This window comes from Pseudorca crassidens, chromosome 17 (assembly GCF_039906515.1).
Source record: "Pseudorca crassidens isolate mPseCra1 chromosome 17, mPseCra1.hap1, whole genome shotgun sequence".
Taxonomy (NCBI): domain Eukaryota; kingdom Metazoa; phylum Chordata; class Mammalia; order Artiodactyla; family Delphinidae; genus Pseudorca; species Pseudorca crassidens.
Window position 1 is genome coordinate 74073300 of NC_090312.1, and position 23834 is coordinate 74097133.

General features: G+C 38.3%; 1 protein-coding gene and 1 pseudogene across 3 annotated transcripts in view; one reads left to right on the forward strand and one right to left on the reverse strand.

The window, feature by feature from the left end:
* Positions 1-23834, forward strand: part of PDE7A (phosphodiesterase 7A) — a 114889-nt gene that overhangs the window by 39861 nt on the left and 51194 nt on the right. The window contains exon 1 of one of the 3 annotated variants that reach the window (XM_067712204.1): positions 21030-21238. The exons of the other annotated variants lie outside the window; for them this stretch is intronic. Within the exon in view, the coding sequence (XP_067568305.1) occupies positions 21179-21238 (60 nt within the window). The 5' untranslated portion in view covers positions 21030-21178. Of the gene's footprint in view, positions 1-21029; positions 21239-23834 lie in introns of those variants that run through there. 3 annotated transcript variants of the gene reach the window in all.
* Positions 15763-15927, reverse strand: LOC137209853 (large ribosomal subunit protein eL39-like; annotated as a pseudogene).

Below are 23834 nucleotides of genomic sequence, written 5' to 3' on the forward strand. Positions count from 1 at the left end.
GGTCTTGTCTTTTTGATACAAACAATCTGGCTGACAAATGGAAAGAGGACGCAAATAGGCATTTTTCCGAAGGAGACATACAGATGGCCAACAGGCACATGAAAAGATGCTCAACATCACTAATCATGAGGGAAATGCAAATCAAAACCACAGTGAGATATCACCTCATGCCTGTCAGAATGGCTTTCATCAGAAAGACAAGAAATAGCAAGGGTTAGTGAGGATGTGGAGAAAAGGAAACTCTTAAGCAATTTATTTAAGGGTCGGTGGGAATGTAAATTGGTGCAGCCGCTATGGAGAACAGTGCGGGGGTTCCTCAAAAAGTTAAAAATAGAACTACCAGGGGCTTCCCCGGCGGTCCAGTGGTCAAGACTCCACACTCCCAATGCCGGGGCCCGGGTTCGATCCCTGGTCGGGGAACTAGATCCCGCATGCAGCAACTAAGAGCTTGCATGCCACAACTAAGAGCCTGCATGTTGCAACTGAAGATCCCACGTGTGCAACTAAGACCCAGAGCAGCCAAATAAATAAATAAATACTAAAAAAAAAAAAAAAAGTAGAACTACCATATGATCCAGCAATTCTACTTCCAGGTATTTATCCAAAGAAAACAAAAACAATAATTTGAAAAGATATATGCACAGAAATATTCATTGCAGCATTATTTACAATAGCCAAGGTATGGAAACAACCTAAGTGTCCATCAACAGATGAATGGATAAAGAAAACATGGTGTTTATTTTTATACATAGATACATATATATATGTTGTGTGTATGTGCCACACAGTGGAATATTACTCAGTGCTGAAAAGGAATGAAATCTTGCCATTTGTGACAGCATGGATGAACCTAGAGGGTATTATGCTAAGTGAAATAAGCCATACAAAGAAAGATAGATACTGTATGTTTTCACTTATATATGGGAATCTAAAAAACAAAACAAATTAACAAATATGAAACAGACTCACAGATAAAGAGAACCAATGAATTGGGTGGGGCGATAAGCAAAATAGGTAAAGGGGATTAAGAGGTACAAAGTACCAGGTATAAAATAAATGAGTCACAGGATATAATGTATAGCACAAAGAATATAGTTAATATTTTAATAACTTTGATGTGTAATGTATAAAAATACCAAATTACTCTGTTGTACACCTGAAACTAATATAATATTGTAAGCCAACGATACTTCAATTTAAAAAAAAAGAATGAAATACTTAAGAATAAATTTAACAAAAGAAGTGCAAAACATCCTCTGAAAACTACAAAACATTTAAAGAAATCAAAAATCCAAATAAATGGGAAAATACCCTATGTTCATGGATCAAAAGATGAAATACTGATAAGGTGGCAGTACTCCTCAAGTTGATCTATAGTTTCAGCCCAGAATCTCAGCTTATTTCTCTATAGAAATTGATAAGCTGACTTGAAAATTTATATGGAATTGCAAGAGAACCAGGATAGCAATAAACAATCTTTCAAAAAGAAAGAACAAAATAGGACTCACACTTCCTGATTTCAAAACTTACTACTACAAAGGAACAGCAGTCAGGACAGTGTGGTACTGGCACTTAAGCTTGCAGTACTTACCTTTCATACTTATAGACATATAGATCAATGGAATGAATTGAGAGTTGAGATAGAACTCCATGTGTCTTTGATCAACTGAGTTTTGAGAAAAGTGCCAAAACCATTCAATGCGGAAAGAGTACCTTTTCAGTAAACTGTGGTAGAACAACTGGATAGCTAGCCGCATGCAAAAGGATGAAGCTGATCCTTATAAGTTAAAATGGATCAAAGATCTCATTTTAGGAACCGAAACTATAAAGCTTAGATGAAAACATAGGGTGAATCTTTATGACTTTGGATTTGGAAAGGATTCTTTGATCTGAAAAATGCATGAGCAACAAAAGAAAAAAATAGGTACATTAGATTTCATCAAAGTTAAAAATTATTGTACTTCACAGTACACTATCAAGAAAGTGCAAGGACAACCCACATAGTGGGAGAAAATCATATACCTAATAAGGGAGTCATTTCTAGGATAGAAAAGGAACTCGAGGGACTTCCCTGGTGGCATAGTGGTTGGGAGTCTGCCTGCCAGTGCAGGGGACACGGGTTCGAGCCATGGTCCGGGAGGATCCCACATGCCACGGAGCAACTGGGCCTGTGCGCCACAACTGCTGAGCCTGTGCTCTAGAGCCTGCAAGCCACAGCTACTGAGTACACGTGCCACAACTACTGGAGCCCGTGCTCCGCAGCAGGGGAGGCCACCACAATGAGAGGCCCACGCGCCACGGCGAGGGGTGGCCCCTGCTTGCTGCAACTAGAGAAGGCCCGCGTGCAGCAATGAAGACCCAACACAGCCATAAATAAATTAAAAAAAGAAAAGATAATGCAATTAAAAAATGGACCAAGGGTCTGAATAGTCATTTCTCCAAAGAAGATATACAAATGGCCAAAAAACACATGAAAGATGCTCCAACATCTTTTCCATCAGGGAAATGCAAATCAGAACCACAATGGGAGATGACTAGAATTAAAAAATCAAGATAATAAGTCTTAGCAAGGGTGTGGAGGAATCAGAACCCTCGTGCACTGCTGGTGGGAATGTGAAATGGCACGGCCTCTTGGGATAGCAGTTTGACAGTTCCTCAAGATGCTAAACGTAGAGTTACCACATGACCCAGCAGTCTCACTTCTAGGTATATACCTAAGAGAAAGGAAAACCGGGCCCCACAGAAATTTGTACAAGAATGTTTATATCAGTAACAGCATTATTAAATAACCAAATGGTAGAAATACCCTGAATGTTCATCAACTGATAAACAGACGAAAAGTGTTATGTCCATAATGGAATATTATTAAACAATAAAAAGGAATAAATTTCTGATACATGCTACAACTTGGGTGAACCTCGAAAACATGCCGAGACACAAAATAAGCCAGACACAAAAGGTCACATTGGGTGTGATTCCATTGGATTGCTGTAAGGATAGAAACAAGATAGGTCGTTGCTGTGGGCTGGGGGAGGGAGAATGGGGACTGACTGCTCATAAGTATGGGGCTTCCTGTGGGAAGAGAAAAATATTAACAGTGGTGATGGTTGCACATATGTGCGGCTACACTGAAAACCATTGTACTGTGTATTTAAATGGGGGAATTGTATTATTTGTGAACTGTATCTCAAGAAAGCTGTTTTAAAAATCTTAACAGCATTTTATTTAGAGATTTCCTTGCAGTTTCAGAATATTTTTAAATTAATGATCCAGAATTTTGAAGGAAAAATAGTTGGAAATGTTAGTCTCAATGTATTGTCAGCAATAATATCTAAAATTTTGTCCATCTTGTTTGTCATAAATGTAAAGTCAGAAAAGTAAGCCAAAGTTGTACTAAGCATTAAAATAATAATATACAACCCCAGTGTGTTCTTACACGTTCATCTGTCAGTATAAAGCTGCTTCGTTTTAATGAAAATATATGCTGAACAGATGCATCTGAGCTGTGCCTGGCATTTGCTTATGGAGCCTGGTTCCTTTGGTGGAGCACAGTTTTACACAAGGAGCCACGCACAGGCACAAATGGAAAAAGAGGTTAATTCAGAGCCCAAACTTTTCTAATCAGTAACACGTGTATGAAACAGTCATATCCATATACAGAGACGCCAGAGGATGGCCTAATTTAAGATATATGTGAAAAGATGTTACTCTGGGAGCATAAATTAATATTTTGGTAGGGGTCCCCAAAGAGTTAACATTTAAATGTTTGAATATGTGCATTTTTTGAGAAATGACTCACATACCATAAAATTCACCCTTTTAAAATGTACAGTGTGCTTTTTAGTGTATTCACAAAGTTTTGCAATATTGTACACCTTCACTACGATCTAATTTCAGAACATTTTCATCACCTAAAAAAGAAACTCTACCCACAGTCATTCCTCACTCCTCCCTCCCAGCCCCTGCAACTAGTCATCTGCTTTCTCTCTGTATTTACATATGGAATATGTGCATTGTTTTTACTACAAATTTGAAATAGTTAAAAGTATCCAAGAATTAAATCTTTTTGAAGACAGAACATTTATGTTTTATAGCATTCACTTTAAATGATTGTAGGTAGTCCATATTTCACTTTAGTAATCAACCAGTCAGTCCATTACGGTAATTTCCTTAAGATTATTTCCTAGAAGTGGTATGACTAGTTAAAATATTAGGTGTAGATTAAAGCCTTTTGATAAACATTGCCAAACTACCTTCCAGAAAGCTTATATCAATTTATACTCAAACAGTAATGTAAGAAAGACTCATGTAAGTTGTAAAGTATAATACAAGTAACTAAATTTGTATATAGGGAGAGAGGTTCATAACTGCCTTTCAATTAAATGTTTACTTGTCTAATTTTGAAAATTGTTTTCTCCTCAACACTTCAGAAACTTTTCAGTGAACAGGAGTCATAATTTTTAAATCAATTTTACTTGAAACATTACCTCAAATTAGGAATGCAGCTGCATAGTACCAGTTTGTATTCCAGGTTCAAAACAAGAAACTCTTTAAATATATCTTATTCATCAGTTGTAAATTGCCTGTACTTTATGTAACTGGCTCTTAATTGTTCATACAATAAATCCTTCAGCTGTATCAAATTACATATTTCAGTTTTTTTTTTTTTTTAATGCTTCCTCAGTAAATCTTGAAATAAGCCATTTGGATGGCCCAAATGACTGTTTATTTTTCTCTTTATACAACTACATGTTGGAGGTGTTAAAACCGATGTGGCTTTCCCAAGTGGAAGGGAATTTATTCCAGATAAAGGAAATGAGTTGGGTATAGATGTGGCAGTTGTCATGTCCAGGCTGTGATCAGGAAATTTTGTGAGCAAATTATTTGGTTGGAATTGGGGTACATAAAGGGTGAAAATAAGATAATAAGGTTAAATTTGTGCCATAAAAGGCAAATATTAACTGGTTTTCTGTATCTTCTTGTTAATAAAAAAAATGCTGCTAATAGGGTATAGGGGAGGATGTATGATAAGGTGCTGTGTATGCAGTTTGATGAGAGGGTTAAAGATTTTGTGCTCTTTGGAGTGTCACCCCTTTTAACCTTGATCATATAGGTTTTTCTTATCATATCAGTTTCTTGCATATCAGCTTTTCCCCCTCAGTTTTATCAGGGTTTTTTTTTTTTTTTAAGCGATGTGATGGTGTGCTGAAGGGGGCACATCTCTTTCAGAAGTGTGTGTATTTGGGTGAGGATGAGGAGGAAGGGGGAAGGGCATGCATACACGCACACCTGGCCTAATTGATAATGGCAAATCCCAGAAGAATCTCGGATTTGGGCAAGGGATTCATGAATCCACATGTATTTGCAATAGTAAACTTAAAAAAACAGACTCATACATATATATATATTATTACTTTTCAAATATAAGTAGATATACCTGTGATTAAATAAAATTCATTTACACATAACTACTGAACTCTCAGTGTTAGATCATTTTGTATTTTCTCGATCAGTGCATATGTTTTGTATTCTTTTATGAGATGGTCAGTCACATTAGTCAGCCACAGAGGAGACATGGGAAAAGCTCACGAAGAAACAAGGTGTATTATGCTCACGGGTCCTAGAGACAGGAGCCCTGGTACGCCACACAGGGCCACGTGGGAGAACTCCAGGGTGGTCAGAAGACAGAAGACAGGAGTGAAGGGAAAGTTAGGCCATGGCCTCTATGCAGGTTTCCTAGAGAAAGGCAAGGCGGGGCAGAGTGAATCGTTCAGAATTGGTTACTTTGAATCATTTTGCAGGCTTTGGGCTACAGGAGTGGTCCCTAGTTGCCTGGTACCTGACCCTGGGATGATTAGTTGTTTTGAGATGCAAGGGTCTGATGGAGGTCCGGCTCTGGATTGGCTGGTTTGCATAATCAAAGACATGCTTCTGGCTATCTTTAAGAGTTGGCTATCCCATGGAGGGGCAAGTCTCCCCAGTCAGAAAGGTTTTTAAGATGTCAAAACAGCATTATAGGGCTTTCCTGGTGGCGCAGTGGTTGAGGGTCCGCCTGCAGATGCAGGGGATGCGGGTTTGTGCCCCGGTCTGGGAAGATCCCACATGCCACAGAGCGGCTGGGCCCGTGAGCCATGGCCGCTGAGCCTGCGCGTCCGGAGCCTGTGCTGCGCAACGGGAGAGGCCACAACAGTGAGAGGCCTGCGTACCGCAAAAAAAAAAAAGAAAAAAAGAAAAAAAAACAGCATTATATGCAGATAATAATGGTATAAAATTACACACAGTGCAGGATGTCAGAAGAGTAACCCGTATCGTGTGGGGTGCACGGACTATTGGACACTTAGGAGGTAAACCACCGCCTATGCCCGCCATGTCTGATCTCCTAAAGGGGTAGAATTGTGACTTAGACCCTGAATTACTTGGGCAAATTTATGATTGTTACGTGCCTGCCTGTTTTTGATGCCACTGACTGAAAATGGACTATTACCATTGGGTAATGACTGACAAAAATTTGATAAGGGGAGCATTATGGTCAAGCTTTTACCATGAGCAAAACCAATGAGTAAGTTAATGAGTTTTTTTTTTTTTCTTAATTTCATGGCTGTCTTACATTGTAACTTAGAGAACCTGGTAATTTAAGTAGGAGCTAGGTTGATTGTCTGCTCTGTAGAGAGGGGAAAGCCATTTTATAGAATTTGATTTGAGTCTTTGATGTGCATGAATATATTAAAGCACTGGTTCGAGGGTGTTAAATGATTTTTAAAGGCTTATAAGTTTTAGTTAATGACCCTTCCCTGGGACTGTGTTGGAGAATTGGGTAAGAACACCTCGGTGACGTTCCTGGATTATCTTTAAGCATACCTTAGCTGTCTACTTTCCCATTATCCAGCTGGAGGAAGCCAAGGCTTTTAGAATGTAACTTTTGTATCAAGACTCCATGATAGGAAGGGTAGACCTCAGATTTGAACCCATGATCACGTACGTGATCCAAAGTCTCTGCTCTCCTGGTTCAATTATGAGAAGATAGTTGTTGGCATGAATTTCAAACTTAAGAGAATTCCAGACTTTGAGGAAAATTAGATGAAAATATTTTTCCTCTGTACTTTTTAAATTGTACTAAAATACGCCTAACGTAAAATTTATTATTTTAACCATTTTTAGATGTACAAACCATCATTTCTGTCCATTTGCCCAGCTTTCTCATTGGCCGCACAGAAACTGTGTACCCATTGAACAGTAATTGCTAGTCCCTTCTTTCCCAGCCTCTGGAAACCTCTATTGTGCTTTTTTTTTTTTTTCCTAAATAAGAATTTTTTAATTCAATAATTTTATTATACTTTATTTTATTTTTACTGTATCTTCTTTCTTTCTGTCTTTTTTCCTTCTTTCCCTCCTTCCTTCCTTCCTCCCTCCCTCCCTCCCTCCTTTCTTTCCTTCTTTCCTTCTTTGCTTCTTTCTTTCTTTCTTCCTTCCTTCCTTCCCTCCTTTCCTTCTTTCTTTCCTCATACTTCTACTAATTCCCTCTACTTTTTCTCCCTTTTATTGTGCTTTTTGTGTCTATGAAGAAAATTTCTTTGTAATGAGAGAATTTGTTGATGTTAGATGATATAAATTAAGTTTTAAATTTCTTTGTAGAGTGTTGATTATAAAGGCATTTCTTTTGAACAAAGAAGTACCATGTACTCAATGTAAGTTAAAAGTTATTTTTGCCCTTTTAATTCTTTGCCTATTCTATTTTAAACAAAATATTATAATTACATATGCGAAGTACAGAAGCCTTGGTGTTCTCATTTTATTAAATGTAAACCAATGGTGTTAATTTAAGAGAACATAGTTCTTTTTTCTGAACCTTTTACCAAGTTGCTTTTTATACATTGTTCCAGTTCCAGCTCCTTAAGGTAGCATCAGTCTTAATTGCCTTTGCAATTAAGTTCATCGAAATGGTGGCAAATTCAAAAGAGGACAGTCTTTTCGCTAGCCTGCGTGAATTTGTATCATGTTCTCCTAGCTGATGGATGTCAAATTGCACATGATTTGATTCAAGCTATTTTTTTAAATGAGCACAGAATGTTATTATTATTGCTCATTGTATTCCATTAGCAATAGTTACTGGGAGGTGCTCTGTACTTTGTCCAGACCCTGGGCTTTGGGCTTCTTTTGTTCGATATACTCAGGAGGTTGTGGAAAACGCAGAGTTCAGGTTCACCCACTTTACTTTGACGTTGCAGTGAGAGCCAGCTTCAGTACTCTGCCCGCCTTCATGCATACCTGCCTTTACTTAGTTTTTGCCTGAGTGTTCCTTATTTTATTACCAGCTCATGGATTCATTTCAGTAGGTATTTTCCAGCATTTTCAGTTGTTTTCAGTGGTAGGGTCCATTCTCTAAACTAGTCTGCTGTTGGTAATGATTCTGTGATCAAATGACTCTTGTGATCTCAGAGACTTAAACCGAATCATTACAGCCACCAGGTAAATAACGATAGGAATAGGAACACAGGTTTTGTCTTGATGATTAGCTATAATTTATTCTTGGCTGCTTCTTCCAAATCAGTGTCTGTTACAGAACTGGATGGCAGAATTTTTAATATTATCTGCTATATCTTGCTTTCATTTTGTAAAGGAACTAAGGGAGCCTAGATTGGAGGAAGGGGCTGAACCAAAAGTTCCTTCTCTGGCCTAGGTCTGGAAGAAACTATTAACAAGCCCTACAGGGGATGCAGTTTGAAATTTGTTGAGCGTTGGCCTTCGTGTCACTTGCTTTTTGTATTACAGTTAAAGCTGTTTCTTATTGGCTTTAATGTTACAGAGGTGTAAGAGGGAATGTTACTTATATTTATGTGTGAGAGAAAGTAAACGTGTGGGGATGTGCTGTTTAGTTTGAATAGTTACCATTGGCGAGTTTTGGTCTTTTGCCCTCCCAGTCCTTTCCTGTTTGTAAGCCTGAAGCTTTTGGTTTTAACCGTCTTATCTTCTCTCCTTGAGTCATCTTGCCACATGGTCTTGAGTGCTTGGGAGGGATTACTCCCAAATCCCTTCCTCAGCTCACCACAAGCCAGACTCCTGGATGGACATCTCCACTTAGTTGTCCTTGGGGCACTGAGCCCTCTCCTGAAACAGAGCACATTAGTCTCCTGAATCCTGTCCCCTTTCTCTGTTCCTGTGACCGCTCCCCTAATCTCAGCCATCGTCTTATTCTGGATTAAGGCAGCAGCCTTCTTACAGAGCTCCTGAAGACGGAAGCCTTCCACTGTATTAATCCATTCCATCCACTGGCACCCAAAGTATTTTTTCCAAAATATAATTTATGCATCACTCTCCTAAATAAAACCTTTCAATGGGTTCCCTTTGTCCTTTGTACACAATTCAGACTGGCAGTATTGTTGACAGTCCTTATTCTCTAGTCTCAATCCCTTACCACTCCCATCTTCACTTTACACTGTAACCTGTACTAAACTTCCTTTGTGGGTGGGAGGGAATAGATTTTGCTCCTCTTTTTGAAATTAAACTTTATGGAGGTATAATTTATACAATGTGATGAGTTTTAACAAATGGGTACACCTATGCAGCTACTATCCCAATCAAGATACTGTGCTCTTCCATCACCCCCAGAAGCTCCCTTGGGGTCCTACCCCAGACCACCACTACTGATTCGTTTTGCTTGTTCTCGAACTTCATATAAATGGAATCATACAAAATGTAGTCTTTTTTTCCTGATTTTTTTTTCACTTAGCACGGTGTTGTTTTTTTTGTTTGTTTGTTTTTTGCGGTACGCAGGCCTCTCACTGTTGTGGCCTCTCCCGTTGCGGAGCACAGGCTCCGGATGCACAGGCTCAGCGGCCATGGCTCACGGGTGGAGCCGCTCCGTGGCATGTGGGATCTTCCCGGACCGGGGCACGAAGCCGTGTCCCCTGCATCGGCAGGCGGACTCTCAACCACTGCGCCACCAGGGAAGCCCTAGCACAGTGTTTTTTGAGGTTTATCCATGTCATTGCACATATCAGTAGTTTCATTTTATTGCTGAGCAGTATTCCATTGTATGGATATACCACAGTTTATTTATCTGTTAATTAGTTGTTGGATGCATGTGTTGTTACCAGCTTTGACTAGAGGCACACCTCATTTTATTGCACTTTGCAGGTATTGTATTTTTTACAAACTGAAGATTTGTGGCAACCCTGCATTGTCAAATGATGGTTACCATTTTTTGTTTAGCAATAAAGTATTTTTAAATTAAAGTATGTACATTGGTTTTTTGGACATAATGCTATATTACACACTGAATAGACCACAGTATAGTGTAAACATAACTTTTATATGCACTGGGAAACCAAAAAATTCATGGGACTTGCTTTTTTGTGACATTTGCTTTATTGCAGTGGTCTGGAACTGAACATTTAATATCTCTGAGGGATGCCTGTATGAATGAAGCTATGAAATTCATGTTCAGGTCATTTTGGGGACATATGTTTCATTTGCAGAGTTCTAATTGCTCCACAGCCCAACACTAGATATTGCCAGTCTTTTTAATTTTAGCTGTTCTTGTTGGGTGTGTAGTGGTATCTTGTGGTTTTAATTTTCATTAAATTTAATTTTCATTTAATTTTCATTTCTCCAGTGATTAAACATGTTGAGCATCTTTTCGTGGGTGTATTAGCTATGCATATATCTTCGTATATCTTCTTTTGTGACTGTTCAAGTTTTTAGCCTATATTTTAAATTGAATTAGTTGTGATTAAGATATGAGTTGTCATTAATATATGTATAATATATTCTGGATCAAATCCTTGGTCAGATATTTATATTGCAAATATCTGAGTCTGTGGTTTGCATTTTCATATCTTAACACTGTCTTTGAAGAGAAGTTTTTAATTATAATTAAGCATAATTAACATTTTTTATGACTAGTGTTTTTGTATCTAGAAATCTTTACTTAACCCCAAATCATGAATATATTCTCGTACTTTTTCTTAGAAATTTTATTGTTTTAGCCTTTATGTTTAGATATAATGATCTGTGTTAATTTTTTGTATAGCATGAGATTGCACGTTGAGATTTTTTTTTCATAAGTTTATATAGTTTTTCCAGTGCCATTTGTTGAAAAGATTACATTTTCCCTTGAATTACTTGGGCACCTTTGTCAAATATCGATTGACCACATAAGTGTGGGTCTGTTTTTGAACTCTCTGTTGAGCTCTGATGCTCTGCGTCTGCCTTTATGTAAAAACCACATTGTCTGTAGCTTTAAATTAAGTCTTGAAATCAGGTAGTACAAGTCCTCCAGTCTTCTCTTTCCTTTCCAAAACATTTTTGGCTATTCTAGATCTTTAGTGTTTCCATATAGATCTTAGAATTCGCTTGTCAGTTTCTTAAAAAAAAAAAAATGCTGGAATTTTAATTGGGATTGTGTTGGATTTATAGATTAACTTGAGAAAAATTGGAAACAATATTGAGCCTTCCAATCCGTAAACATGTGTATTAGTTTCTTAGGGCTGCCAAAACAAAGTATTACAAACTGGATGGCTTATAGTACAGAAATTTCTTTTCATGGTTCTAGAAGTTAGAAGTCAGAAGTTAAGGTGTCAGCAGGGCCATGTTCTCTCTGAAGGCTCTTGGGGAGGAATCCTTCCTTGTCTCTTCTAGCTTCTTGGGGTTGCCGGCCATCCTTGTTATTCCTTGGCTTGTAGATGCATTACTCCAGTCTCTGCCTTTGTGTCGTAGTGTGTCTGTGTCCAGATTTCTCTCTTTTTATAAGGACATGAGTTATACTGGATTTCAAGCCCACTCTAACCCAGTATACTGTTATCTTAAACTTGATTACATCTGCAAGGAACCAAGTAAAGTCACATTCATAGGTACTGGGCATTATGACCTTGACAAATCTTTTGGGGAAAACACAATTCAGTCTTGTAACAACATGATATATTTCTCCATTTATTTAGGTCTTTAATTTCTCCTAAAAATGTTTTATAATTTTCATTGTACAGATCTTGCTCATATTCTATTAAATTTGTCTTTAAGTATTGATGTTTGTGGATGCTATTGGAAGTAGTATTTTTTTAATTTCATTTTTCAATCATTTTTTACGAGTATAGAGAAATGCAGTTGATTTTTATATATCAAATTTGTGTCCTGTGACATTGCTAACTTTTTATTAGTTCCAGAAATTCTTTTGTAGGGTTTTTATGATTTTCTATATAGATGATAATTGTCTGCAAATAAAAGTTTTTCTACTTTCTTTCCAATTTGTATGCTGTATGTTTCTTTTTCTTGCCTTAATGCAGTGGCTCTGACTTTAAATACCATACTAAAGATGTAAAGCAGACATCCTTGGTTTTTTTTTGTGATCTTAGGGCAAAAGCATTTAATTTTTAAGTATGGTGATGGCTGTAGGTTTTTTAATAGATGTCCTTTATCAGATGAGGGAGTTTCCTTTTATTCCTAGTTTAGTAAGAGTGTTTAGCATAAATGAGTTGAATTTTGTTCAGTGCCTTTTCTTTATCAGTTGAAATGATTATATGATTTTTTTTAATTCTAATATGTTGAATTACATTTATTGCTTTTTTGGAACAGAAAACCAATTTTGGATTCTTGGGATAATCTCCACTTAGTCATAATGCATTTCCTTTTTATATATTGTTGGATTTGATTTATTAATATTTTCTTACACATCTTTGTGTCTATATTTATGAGTGATTGGGTTTATGATTCCCTTTTGTAATGTCTTTGGTTTTGGTATCATTTGGTTTTTTTAGTAATTTTATTGTGATGTATCTTGGTGTGGCTTTCTTTGTGTTTCTCCTATTTGGGGTTCACTGAGCTTCTTTGATATCTGGATTAATAGTTGTCATCAAATTTGGAAAATGTTTAGGTAATTTCTGTTGATCTCTTCTATAGTCTGCCGTTAAGCCCAACTGCAAATTTTTAGTTTAGACATTATGTTTTTTAGCTATAAGTGATCCTTTTTTTTTTAAGTTTCAGTTTCTTTTTTCAGTGTGCATGTTTTCTTTAAAATCTTTGGATATATTTACAGTAGCATTGTAAAAGTCCTTAATTTACCAACTCCATCATCTTGTTCATTTCTGGGTTTTTATTGACTCCCCACCATCACCCCGTTTGGGGTCACATTTTCTTGTTTATTCTCCTAATTCGTTATTTTTCACTTGTCATCTTTAAAAGAGTGTTGAGTTTTGATCTGATAAGCAATTTAGTTACTTGTGGATCAGCCTGATCCTTTTAGGCATATTTTAGGCATCATTAGTGGGGGTCCAGAACAATGCTGGCCAGTAGAACGTTCTGCATTGATGGGCTACATTTGCCCTTCTCCTGTGCTCTGGCATTTCTTGGGTCGCTATGGAATGTCCCAGGTATTGTGTGAGAGCTCTTCACTGTGGTTGGTGGGGACCAGATGTTTCCCAGCTCCCCTGTAGTTCTTTTCCCAGCCTCATGGTATCTCATTCTACACATGGCTAGCTTAGTATTTAGCCAGAGACTCAAGGAGACCCATTTTCAGGCTTCTGGAGCCCGTTATCTTCACGGCTCTTCCTGTCTGGTACTCAGCCCTGCAAAATCCAAGTATTGTACCCTCCCTGAACTCCAGTCTCTGAGTCCTCAACTTTGTGAGACTTCTTGCTCTGCAGGGTTACTCTGCTCTGCCTTGGGGTTTGGTAACTGCTTTCAAGAAACCTAGGCAATTACAGGTCTCACCTTATTTGTTTTCTTCCCCCTTCTCTCAGGGATCAAAGTCCTATCCTACTTGTCTAACATCTGAAAGCAGTGTTTCTCATAGATAGCCTAGTTCTCTAGTTGTTCATGATGGGAGTTCTAGTCCACTACTAGTTGTCCTATCATTTATTGAACCTTGTTTATATTTTTATAAACAAGCCGTGATTTTGCTTACCTCGGGTTTTTGCAAATACTGCTTTTTCTGTGCTTGGAATTCTTTCCCCCACCTCTTGTGTGACAAACTCTTATGAAATCATTTAAGAGTCAGATTATGTGTCACTTTTCCCCAGTGGTCTTCCTAGCTACGACTGAATCCTGGGTTAAGTGTCATACTTGGCACTCAGAGCATCTTACATTTGCTTGTAATCGTGGTTATTTGTTATGATTGTTTGTAGTCCCCACAAAAATCTGAGCTGTGTGAAGGCAAGGACTGTGTCCATTTGTGTTATATCCTTCATGCCCAGCACAGTGGAGATCTCAAAATCTCTTTGTGCGTCTCCTCCTTTCCCTTGCAGTACTACATGTGGAGATGAAACAGTACTATTCGGTGTGCCTCAAGTATACTTCAGAAATTTTTTGGGCTTCTACTCTCATTGGTTTGGAGAGGGAAACAATTGTTGACAGTTGGCGTTTCCTTTTTAAATTTGACCAATCTCTGAGAGATTAGTATTTTTCTTCTTTAGTATTTATGTTATAAATATTTTGATATATATTTACCCACAAGTAGTGGTCAGTTCGTAGTAGTATTTTTAGTGTGAAGTTTTTTTCCTTACCTACAAATAGTTCTCATTTAAAAATTACCTTTTGAGATAAATACCAGTAACCACTTAGATGTTAGTAACTCTGAGGAAATCAGTGTGGCTGGGTCTGTGGGGTGTGGTGGCAGCTTTCTTAGAAAGGCTTCTTTGATTATGAAATCGAGTCGGGTATAGTATTGTGGGATCTTAGAACTGGCAGAGACCTTGAAGGTCATTTTTTCTAGCCTGCTCCACAACCGCCTTGACAGAGGCTAGTTTGAGGCGGCAGCTTTCAACTTCCATGGTTCTAACTGTAGAAAGTTCTTAGAAAGTAATATTGAATCAAATTCTGTTTTCCACAAACTTGTGCCCATTGGTCTACTTCCACCTTTCATAATTTCACAGAATAAAGCTGAACTCCTTGGCTTATTTTATCTTATAGCAGTTTATATATTATCCTTATCTGCATTTAAAGGTGTTATGTATGTATGCATCTTCCAGTGTAATACTGAGAACTGAACTCAGTCTTATCCATGTGGCCTGTACTGAGAACAGTGGAGGAGCCTGGGTTTGGATACTTACCTGACTCTCAGTGCTTCCTAAGATTGCCTTTACTTACTGTCTCTTATTAATTTAGAGTTTAAACATTCTGGCCTTTTTTTTTTTTTAAGGAAACTTGTAAACTCCATTTCCATTGTTCCATATGCATGCAGTTTATTTTATTTTAAAATTCATACTTCATTCTCTCTTTATTTTGTAATTAAGCACGGTGGTTTATACTTTGTGTTTTATATGCAGATACGATATGCATTAGTCCGATCTGCATCCCAATAAATAAACTGTGGAACAAGACAAAGTCAAAGGTAGAGTTCTGTCAGCGACCTCTAGAATTCTTCCACCAGCTTGACATCCGGTACTTGAACTCTGGTTATGTTTGTTCAGTCAGCTAGGAGTCAGCCTGACATTGCTCTCTTTTGTTCTCAAGGATGCCTCCAGAGACTATGTGTGCAGCCTTGCTGAAATTAAAGTGTCCAGCGTCTGTGACATTTTCCTGGTCTTATATACTAGCAGCCTAAGTCCAAACTCTACAGTTGTCAAATCTACACCACTGATTTTTTTTTTTTTTCCGACAAAAGGTCTCACATATTTAGTACTGAGCCAAAGCACTAGTGCAGAAGCACAAAGAGAAAAATCATTTTCCCAATAAAACACATCCAGCTGTTCAGATAGTAGTGATGTTCTCAGAGTGATGTGGTAAGATGGAAGTGACCTTGACACAGCATAAATATGTGTGCCACTTCATACGCAAGGCTCCTTATAGACCCAGCTTGGTTCTTCTCCAATGTCTTCTCTTGGAGTTGTACCTGATCTTATTACCAGTTTTCATTCGAATCCATTGGGGAATGGTACGATTCTGCTTTCGTTTCTTGGCTGGGAATCACTTGATCCTGAAAGTCTTGTGAAAAGACATGGCGAGGAGCAAATTCCCATAATTTTTTTTTTTTTTACATCTTTATTGGAGTATAATTGCTTTACAATGATGTGTTAGTTTCTGCTGTATAACAAAGTGAATCAGCTATACATATACATATGTTCCCATATCTCTTCCCTCTTGCGTCTCCCTCCCTCCCACCCTCCCTATCCCACCCCTCTAGGTGGTCACAAAGCACCGAGCGGATCTCCCTGTGCTATGCGGCTGCTTCCCACTAGCTATCTATTTTACATTTGGTAGTGTATATATGTCCATGCCACTCTCTCACTTTGTCACAGCTTACCCTTCCCCCTCCCCATATCCTCAAGTCCATTCTCTAGTAGGTCTGTGTCTTTATTCCTGTCTCACCCCTAGGTTCTTCATGACATTTTCTTTTTCTTAAATTCTATATATATGTGTTAGCATACGGTATTTGTTTTTCTCTTTCTGACTTACTTCACTCTGTATGACAGACTCTAGGTCTATCCACCTCATTAAAAATAGCTCAATTTCATTTCTTTTTATGGCTGAGTAATATTCCATTGTATGTATGTGCCACATCTTCTTTATCCATTCATCCAATGATGGACACTTAGGTTGTTTCCATCTCCGGGCTATTGTAAATAGAGCTGCAATGAACATTTTGGTACATGACTCTTTCTGAATTACGGTTTTCTCAGGGTATATGCCCAGTAGTGGGATTGCTGGGTCATATGGTAGTTCTGTTTGTAGTTTTTTAAGGAACCTCCATACTGTTCTCCATAGTGACTGTACCAATTCACATTCCCACCAGCAGTGCAAGAGTGTTCCTTTTCTCCATACCGTCTCCAGCATTTATTGTTCTAGATTTTTTGATGATGGCCATTCTGACTGGTGTGAGATACTGTGAACAGTCATTCAATAAGCAAATCTCTGAGTTCTTTTAATATCATAAAATGTAGTTTTCTGGACCAGAAGACTTGAATGTTTGTAAAAGGTCAGGGTGTTTTTATTATTGAATACTTCATACCAAGACTAATCACATGTTCATTGCCGTTAATTACTGTCCAACAGAAAACTTAATTCAGAACTCTAAATCAGTATGACACAAAGGTCTTAATTAAGTGGTAAAACTCCCATGTTACCATAGTTTTAAAATAATTTTTGTTACTTATCAAGGATTAATTTTTTTGGTCAGTTTCATATCTCTTGAAATTCATAACATTTGAAAAATAATAAGTTCCGATATGTGGTTTTTAGTAATAGAAATAAAAAACCCGCCCAGATTTACTATTTGGTATTAAAATTGGTTGGAATTCAAAATGATAAAAGCACAGTTGGAAGGTTTAGACTATAGTATTCACATTTTTCTATTATAAATTTGGTTATAATTTCCAACAGACATTACATTTGTATAAAGAACTCTGGGATAGGCTCTTCTTGTCAACAGGATTCCAAAATTATAGACACTGATGTCAATGCAGTTGAGGTTAGCCTAATTTGGTCAAGAGAAGGACATGCTGAGTCTCTATATGGATAGCTAAAAGCTATTGCCAAGATTGACAGGTGTCCTGTGAGTGGCAGAGAGCCCCAGGGATAAAATTTGTACTTGGATTACTTCTCTTAAGACACAGTGATCAAAGCTGTACCTTTTCCTTCTATTGATCATACTCCTAAAATAGTGAGATTTGCTTTTAATACCCTGACTGCTCAGATATTACTTTTATAAGCCCCAGCAAGGTAAAGAGTTTTATACCTTTTTCTTATAGTTTTAAATTCTGTTTTCATAAAGCTTAGCTGTCTCCTATGCATTAATTTTTCTAGTATAGTCAAGTGATTTTTTTTGTTGCTCTGTCATGTTTCACTAAGGCTTTGAGACAGGTGAGAAAAGTTAACGTAAAAGAATACATTTGTTATTATTGTAAAAGAGGCAACTATTTCTTTATGGGATAATAAATTATTTTATATTTAGAAAGATTAATTTTAAGATAATTTTCTAAGAAATAGACATAATATTGTAAAGGAGTGTTAATACAATTTGATGACAGCTTTTGTTTCTATTTCGTCTTATTGAAAATTTTTCATTAAGAGAAGTCTTATACTTTATCAAGATAAATTAGTGATAAATACTTCATATCTCAGAATAGGAAAAAGTTTTAAAGCCATTAGGTCCGTGCCATTAAGAAAGGTGAGTGTACTGTTTTAAGAAAAACTTGTATTGCCTGAGTTTTTTGTGAGATTTGAGTGATGTAAATCTGTCATCAGCAATGAAGGAGCTATGATTTTAGGCATAAACTTAGTAGCTGTTTCTATTCAAATAGGAAATTTCTGATCTGGAAGGACTGTGTCTTGATTATCTCTGTATTTTAGTGTCAGACATACAGTAGGTATTTAAGAAGGAGGATGCTGGGGAACCATTTTAGGGAGCCAGCCTATATTCACTGGTGTGAAAAATGACCTTAGCCGTACCAGGCCTCAGGAGAGGTTCCCAGGGCTCTGGGCAAGCACAGCACACGTTGCCCTCATGAGCCATGTGATTTCAGTTAAGCCCAGAGTTGGGGTGGAGCTGGAGTGGTTAGGTCATGATCATTGTTAGGTCTTAATTATTTAATTTGGACTTGGCTAAATGTTATTGAGAGCCTGCTATGAGTGAGGTATTCTTTTACAGATGTTATTTAACTCCTGTGAAGGGAGGAAAGCAAGGCCTTTACAGGTGGTGATTCACCCAGGTTCACTCAGCTCTTGGCAGTACAGCTGGGAAATAAACCCAGGCTCTTGACTCCCAGTGGAGTTTTGAGATGGTGGGATAATCTCGACAGAAGTTCATTTAAATGAGAGAATTTTTAGGACTGCCTTTCTTTTTTCCCTGTGTGTCTCAGTTCTGATTCTTTCCCTCTTCCCTTGTTCAGTCCTTCACTTGTATTTATTTACTTCTTTTTGGCTCCGCCCTGCCGCATGTGGGATCTAGTTCCCCGACCAGGGGTCGAACCCACGCCTCCTGCCATGGAAGCACGAAGTCTTAACCACTGGACCACCAGGGAAGTCCCAGTCCTCCACTTTTAGACGAAAAGCAAGTTGAGATTCTTGACCTCACCACCGTTAACCAAAAGGGCATTTATCAAAACGTACCAAAAATAATAGGATCTTGTTTGCTTCATAGAACTCAACTTTTCGAGCAGCTGACTGGCTGGGAGCTGTGAGGATAGGAAGTATTTCTGGGCTGGGCATCGAGGTGGTAGGCTAATTTGGAGAGTGCAGCCCAGGCTAGTGCGGCAGATAACGAATGATGACCGCCAGCGGTTCTCCTGAGGGTGGAGCTGATTACATTTGGCTGCTCTGACCTGTTCCTGGGCATCCTTTGAGCTTGCCGGCTGGAACCTTACTGCCCAGAGAGTAATCCAAGACCCTGACAATCTCATGCCACACCTAGTTTCATGACAGACTAAAAAAGTTATCTCCATTTGTGCAAGGATTAGCATTACAGCTTGTTAGTTCAGTAGAAAGAAGTGTGCGTGTGTGTGTGTGTGTGTGTGTGTGTGTGTGTGTGTGTGTATAATGTATAAGGTGTAGTGGGAAATGTATGGCCATATGTTATGTATAGCTTCAATTTAGAAAAATTGTGATGTGCATCTGTAATTTGAGTTTATGCCTCATTTTGACAGGTGGAGAATTAACTTTTTAAAAAAAAATAAACTCTTCCTACTGAGGATTGGATAATGAAAACAGCATTGGTATTTGAACTATTTGGGCTGTTTTCAAATATTTTAGAACCGTCATGTGGGTACCGCCACTAGGCAGATGCCTTTGTCTCACCATGAACTGCAGCCCATGACGTAGTCCTGTCGCATCCGGAGTGTTTCCCAGCCCGTCCACGTTTCCCCCCAGCACAGTCCGTGAGCTCCTCTCCTGGGCCTCCTCTGTGGCCTCCTGACCGCCCCCCAGCCCCTACCCCAATGAGCTGCCCTTGACCAAAACCTGCTGAAGTCTCCAGCAGGGTGGGATTGGCTTTTAGGATGCAGACGAAGCCCCTTCTCGGGGCCTCCACTGTGGGGTCCCACAGCCTGCACTGCAGCCTCCTCTGCTCTTCTTCCCGAATCTTCTGCTTGTCTTTGTTGTGCGTTGTCATGTCTGTGAGGATCATTCTTCCCATCCTCTTCGTGTTCTTGCCCTTGCAGTTCAGCTCAGGGACATTTCAGGGCCTCTGGGAAGAAGCCCCTGACCTCCTAACCTGGTCAGACCCGGGGCTTTGTTGGCGGTTCCCGTCGCAGCTCCGTCGTACTTGTTTCCGTTGCAGTTTTGTATTTATTTGCAGACTTCGATTAACGTAGACTGACTAAACTGTAAGTTTCGGGAGGGCAGGAGCCCTTTCCGTTTTCACTCAAAGATTATACCCCTGGCGTCCAGCAAAGGGCCTGGTACCTAGTTGCAGCTTAATGAATACTCGCATGAAAGTTTCATGAAAGGCTTTTTCTCTGCTGGCTGCTGTGAGAGATCATGAAGATGAATAGAGACCCACTTTGCTTTCACCGAGCTCACTCACAGCTGAGAGAAGAATGAGACGTGTAACACAAATATTATCATGTAAGCTAGACTGCAAGTCGGGCTTAGAAATAGTGTACTTGCTTGAAAAATGCAGATAGACTGGCCTTTGTCAATAAATCCATAATGAGTGAATTATAATGTTAAATAGCACAACATTATCTATGAAAGCCCCTAGCATTCATAAAGTAATCCTAGCTCTAAAGGAAATAGAGTTGACCAATTCAGTATTTAAAGTTGAAAAAATAGAGTAAAATGCATTAATATTTTTAAATGCCAGGACATTATACCTGTGACACCGGTCTACGTGGAGGAAATGAGGAAATTTTTAGTACTGCCAAACATTTTTTGGAAGTTATTTGAAAGCATTCCTGGTGTTAAGGTCGGGGATGTGCTTGGGGCCAGCTGGAGACCTCGTTTGCCTACATTTTGTGAGACTGTTAGGTCAGCGCTCACGAAGGTGGTTCCTCCCCTCTTCCAGCTTTACTGACTCTCCTTCCCCAGCCCTGGGCTGTGGCATTAACCACGCGCTGGTAGGAAGGCCGGCTGGCAGCATTTTCTCAGAGAGTCAGGTGACCCTTGTTTGAAGGCAGCTGCGTGAGGTTCAAGGCAGGCAGTGTCCCCTCTCTTCTGCCTCGGGACAGCTGGTTATTGTCAGATCCTAACAAATCTTCCTTGCTCATTGCCCTCTGGGAGAGGAGGGAGGCTATGCAGGGGGCTTTTCATTGATCCAATGGGAATTACATTGATCTGGTGTCTGGCCTTGGTTCTTATCAAGTGGATCGCCTCTAAGGTAGGCCATCTTTATTTTTAGGATTATGACATTAATCATTAGTTCATATATGGGTAGGAGTGAACTTGCTAGTCAAATTTCTTCTCCTTTTGCTTCAGTGTTATTTCTCTGATTAAAAGAGCTACACGTTTTACCTGTCAGCTGAGAAGCTTGAGATTACTGCCTGTGATTTTTATTCTTCTCCCACCTATTCCTCCTGAAGGGCTTTTTATGGTATCATTCCTTGGTATCGAGGTAGCTTTCCTCAGGATCATTCCTTTAAAGAAGTTTTTACACTTAAAGAAGTTCAACTTTTAAGATTATGGAACTAAACAGTTTAGACATTTGGTGTACGTATTTTAAACATTCTCTTCTGGAGATAGCAAATTTACTGTTGCTTATAAATTTAAAGTATAATTATTGAGGATTTCTAAACAATTAAAAACTTTTTAAAAACTAAATACCACTGTCTCTCATGTTCTCACTTAAGGTCTTCCTGCTGCGGAAATATATGCCTTACTTTATTTAATATGTTGAAAAGAGTAAGATTATTATATATCTGTTGTTTTTAAATTTGAATTCCAAATATCGGGCTTAAGAAATGCTTGCTATAGTATTTCATCAACTGAATCTAGCATTCCGTATTAAGTTGTCTTCATTATTCCCTATTAAAATTATGCTATGATTTAAAAAAAAAAAAGAAAGAAATGCTTGCTAGAATGCTAGCCATTTGCCATCCGAATGAGAGTCCAAAGTAGGAAATACTTAAGATTATACTATTTGAAATTATTTTTCTATACTTGTATAAAAATGATGGTCTTTCATCCACCAGGCAGCTTTTGTCTTCCTTTATTAAGAAATTGAAAAGTGTGAATAGTATCTTAAAATGTATAAGGCCATCATTGTTTGCTAATAAGCAACACAAAAGCTTCTTTTATATTTCTTCTTCAAGCGAGGTTTGAATCCCTGATAATGTAATGTTTTTCACATTTAAGCATATTGTTTTAAGCATAATTGTCTTTTTCTTGAAGCAGTCCTGTTTTCTTAGTGAATACGATTGAAGAAATCTCTTAAAAACAGTGCACTCAGATTTTTTAAATCTTGTGTTTTGTAAGTTAAGAATGAATTTTGTTTCACTCACACCAATTTACTAATTGTTTTTAAAGGATTAGCTTGCCAAGTTACTGAATGAAGGTCAAGTTAATGTTAATAATGCATTAGTTGAATTGTGGATGTTTTCAGAGATTTTTTTACTTTTGTTATAACCACCAAAAAATATAAATTAAGTTTTTAAACAAAAAGAATGCTAGTTTTAAGAGTGTGATTTTTTTTTTTTAATATATTGTTTGCATAGGGAAGAGGACTGGGAAGGATAGTGTTCAATGGATGGATTCGTACTTAGATAGGCACTCAGGTGCAAACGCTTTCCTAGCATACGTAAGATGAATACGGTCTGAAAAAGCTCACTTTACTGCATCAGAGAAAACTGCTTTCAGAACTTTGGGCTTCATCTTTTGTAGCGTGTTACCGTTTTTGTAACGTTACCCAAAAATGTATTTAGTGCTGTTGTGTTTAAGCCCCGTGACCTGTTTACTAATCTCCAAAACCCGGCGTATAAGACCTGCCTCACAGAGGTCTTGTGCGGGTAAGTGAGGTTTTGTATGAAAGCGCCTGGAGCATTTTCTGGCAGAGTAGGAGCTCAGCAAGGAGTTAATATATCATTACTTCACCATCTAAGGGAAATACACACGCCTTTGCACAATTGATTATTTTACTGGAAAACCCAAACAAGATAAAAACCATAGCACTTAAGATATCTTTGCTCAGTTTTAAAACATGTCTGTCTTGGGAATTCCCTGGCGGTCCAGTGGTTAGGACTCGGCGCTTCCACAGCCGAGGGCGCGGGTTTTAATCCCTGGTTGGGGAACTAAGATCTCATAAGCTGCGCCAAAACAAACCAAAAAAAACATGTCTGTCTTTAAAAGTTACGTATTAACCAATATCAGGAACAACTTTTACGCCTTTTGTCATTTACCTTGTCAGATCTTTTGCGGAAGAGCCGCGATTCACCCCGATGCAAGCTTGAGTGTCTTACCAGGGCACTCAGAACTCCCGTCTGTGTGGTGGCGGATCCTTTGGAACCTTAGAGTTTAACTTGTTTGTGCTGCGGCTGTCAGTTTCTGATTAGCTGGGCCTCACCCGTGGTTTGACTTACACTAGTTTGCTTTACGAGCTGTTCCCAGGATGGCTAAATTAGAAAAGTCACGAGTAGAAGCTTCTCAGTTGTTTCCATTCACTGGTGAGGTGAGGTGGGAATGTGGATGATAGCCCCGAGTGTTTTATGACTGACACTGTGACACGGGAATTTGATTAAATTTGTTTTACTGTCTTTATTAAAAACAATTTTACTAGTATATGGCTTTAAAAATGATAGTCTTTTTTTTTTACAAAGATATATGTTAAGTCTGTGCTGCAGTCTTGGTGTATAAAGCACATATAATTATTTTTTAAAGTAACATTCTAACATGGAAATCAAATTTTTAATGTTATAATTTATAGTATATTTATCCAAAAAGAGTTACTTTAGATTATTTTACCTAGACTGTTTACAGTTTAA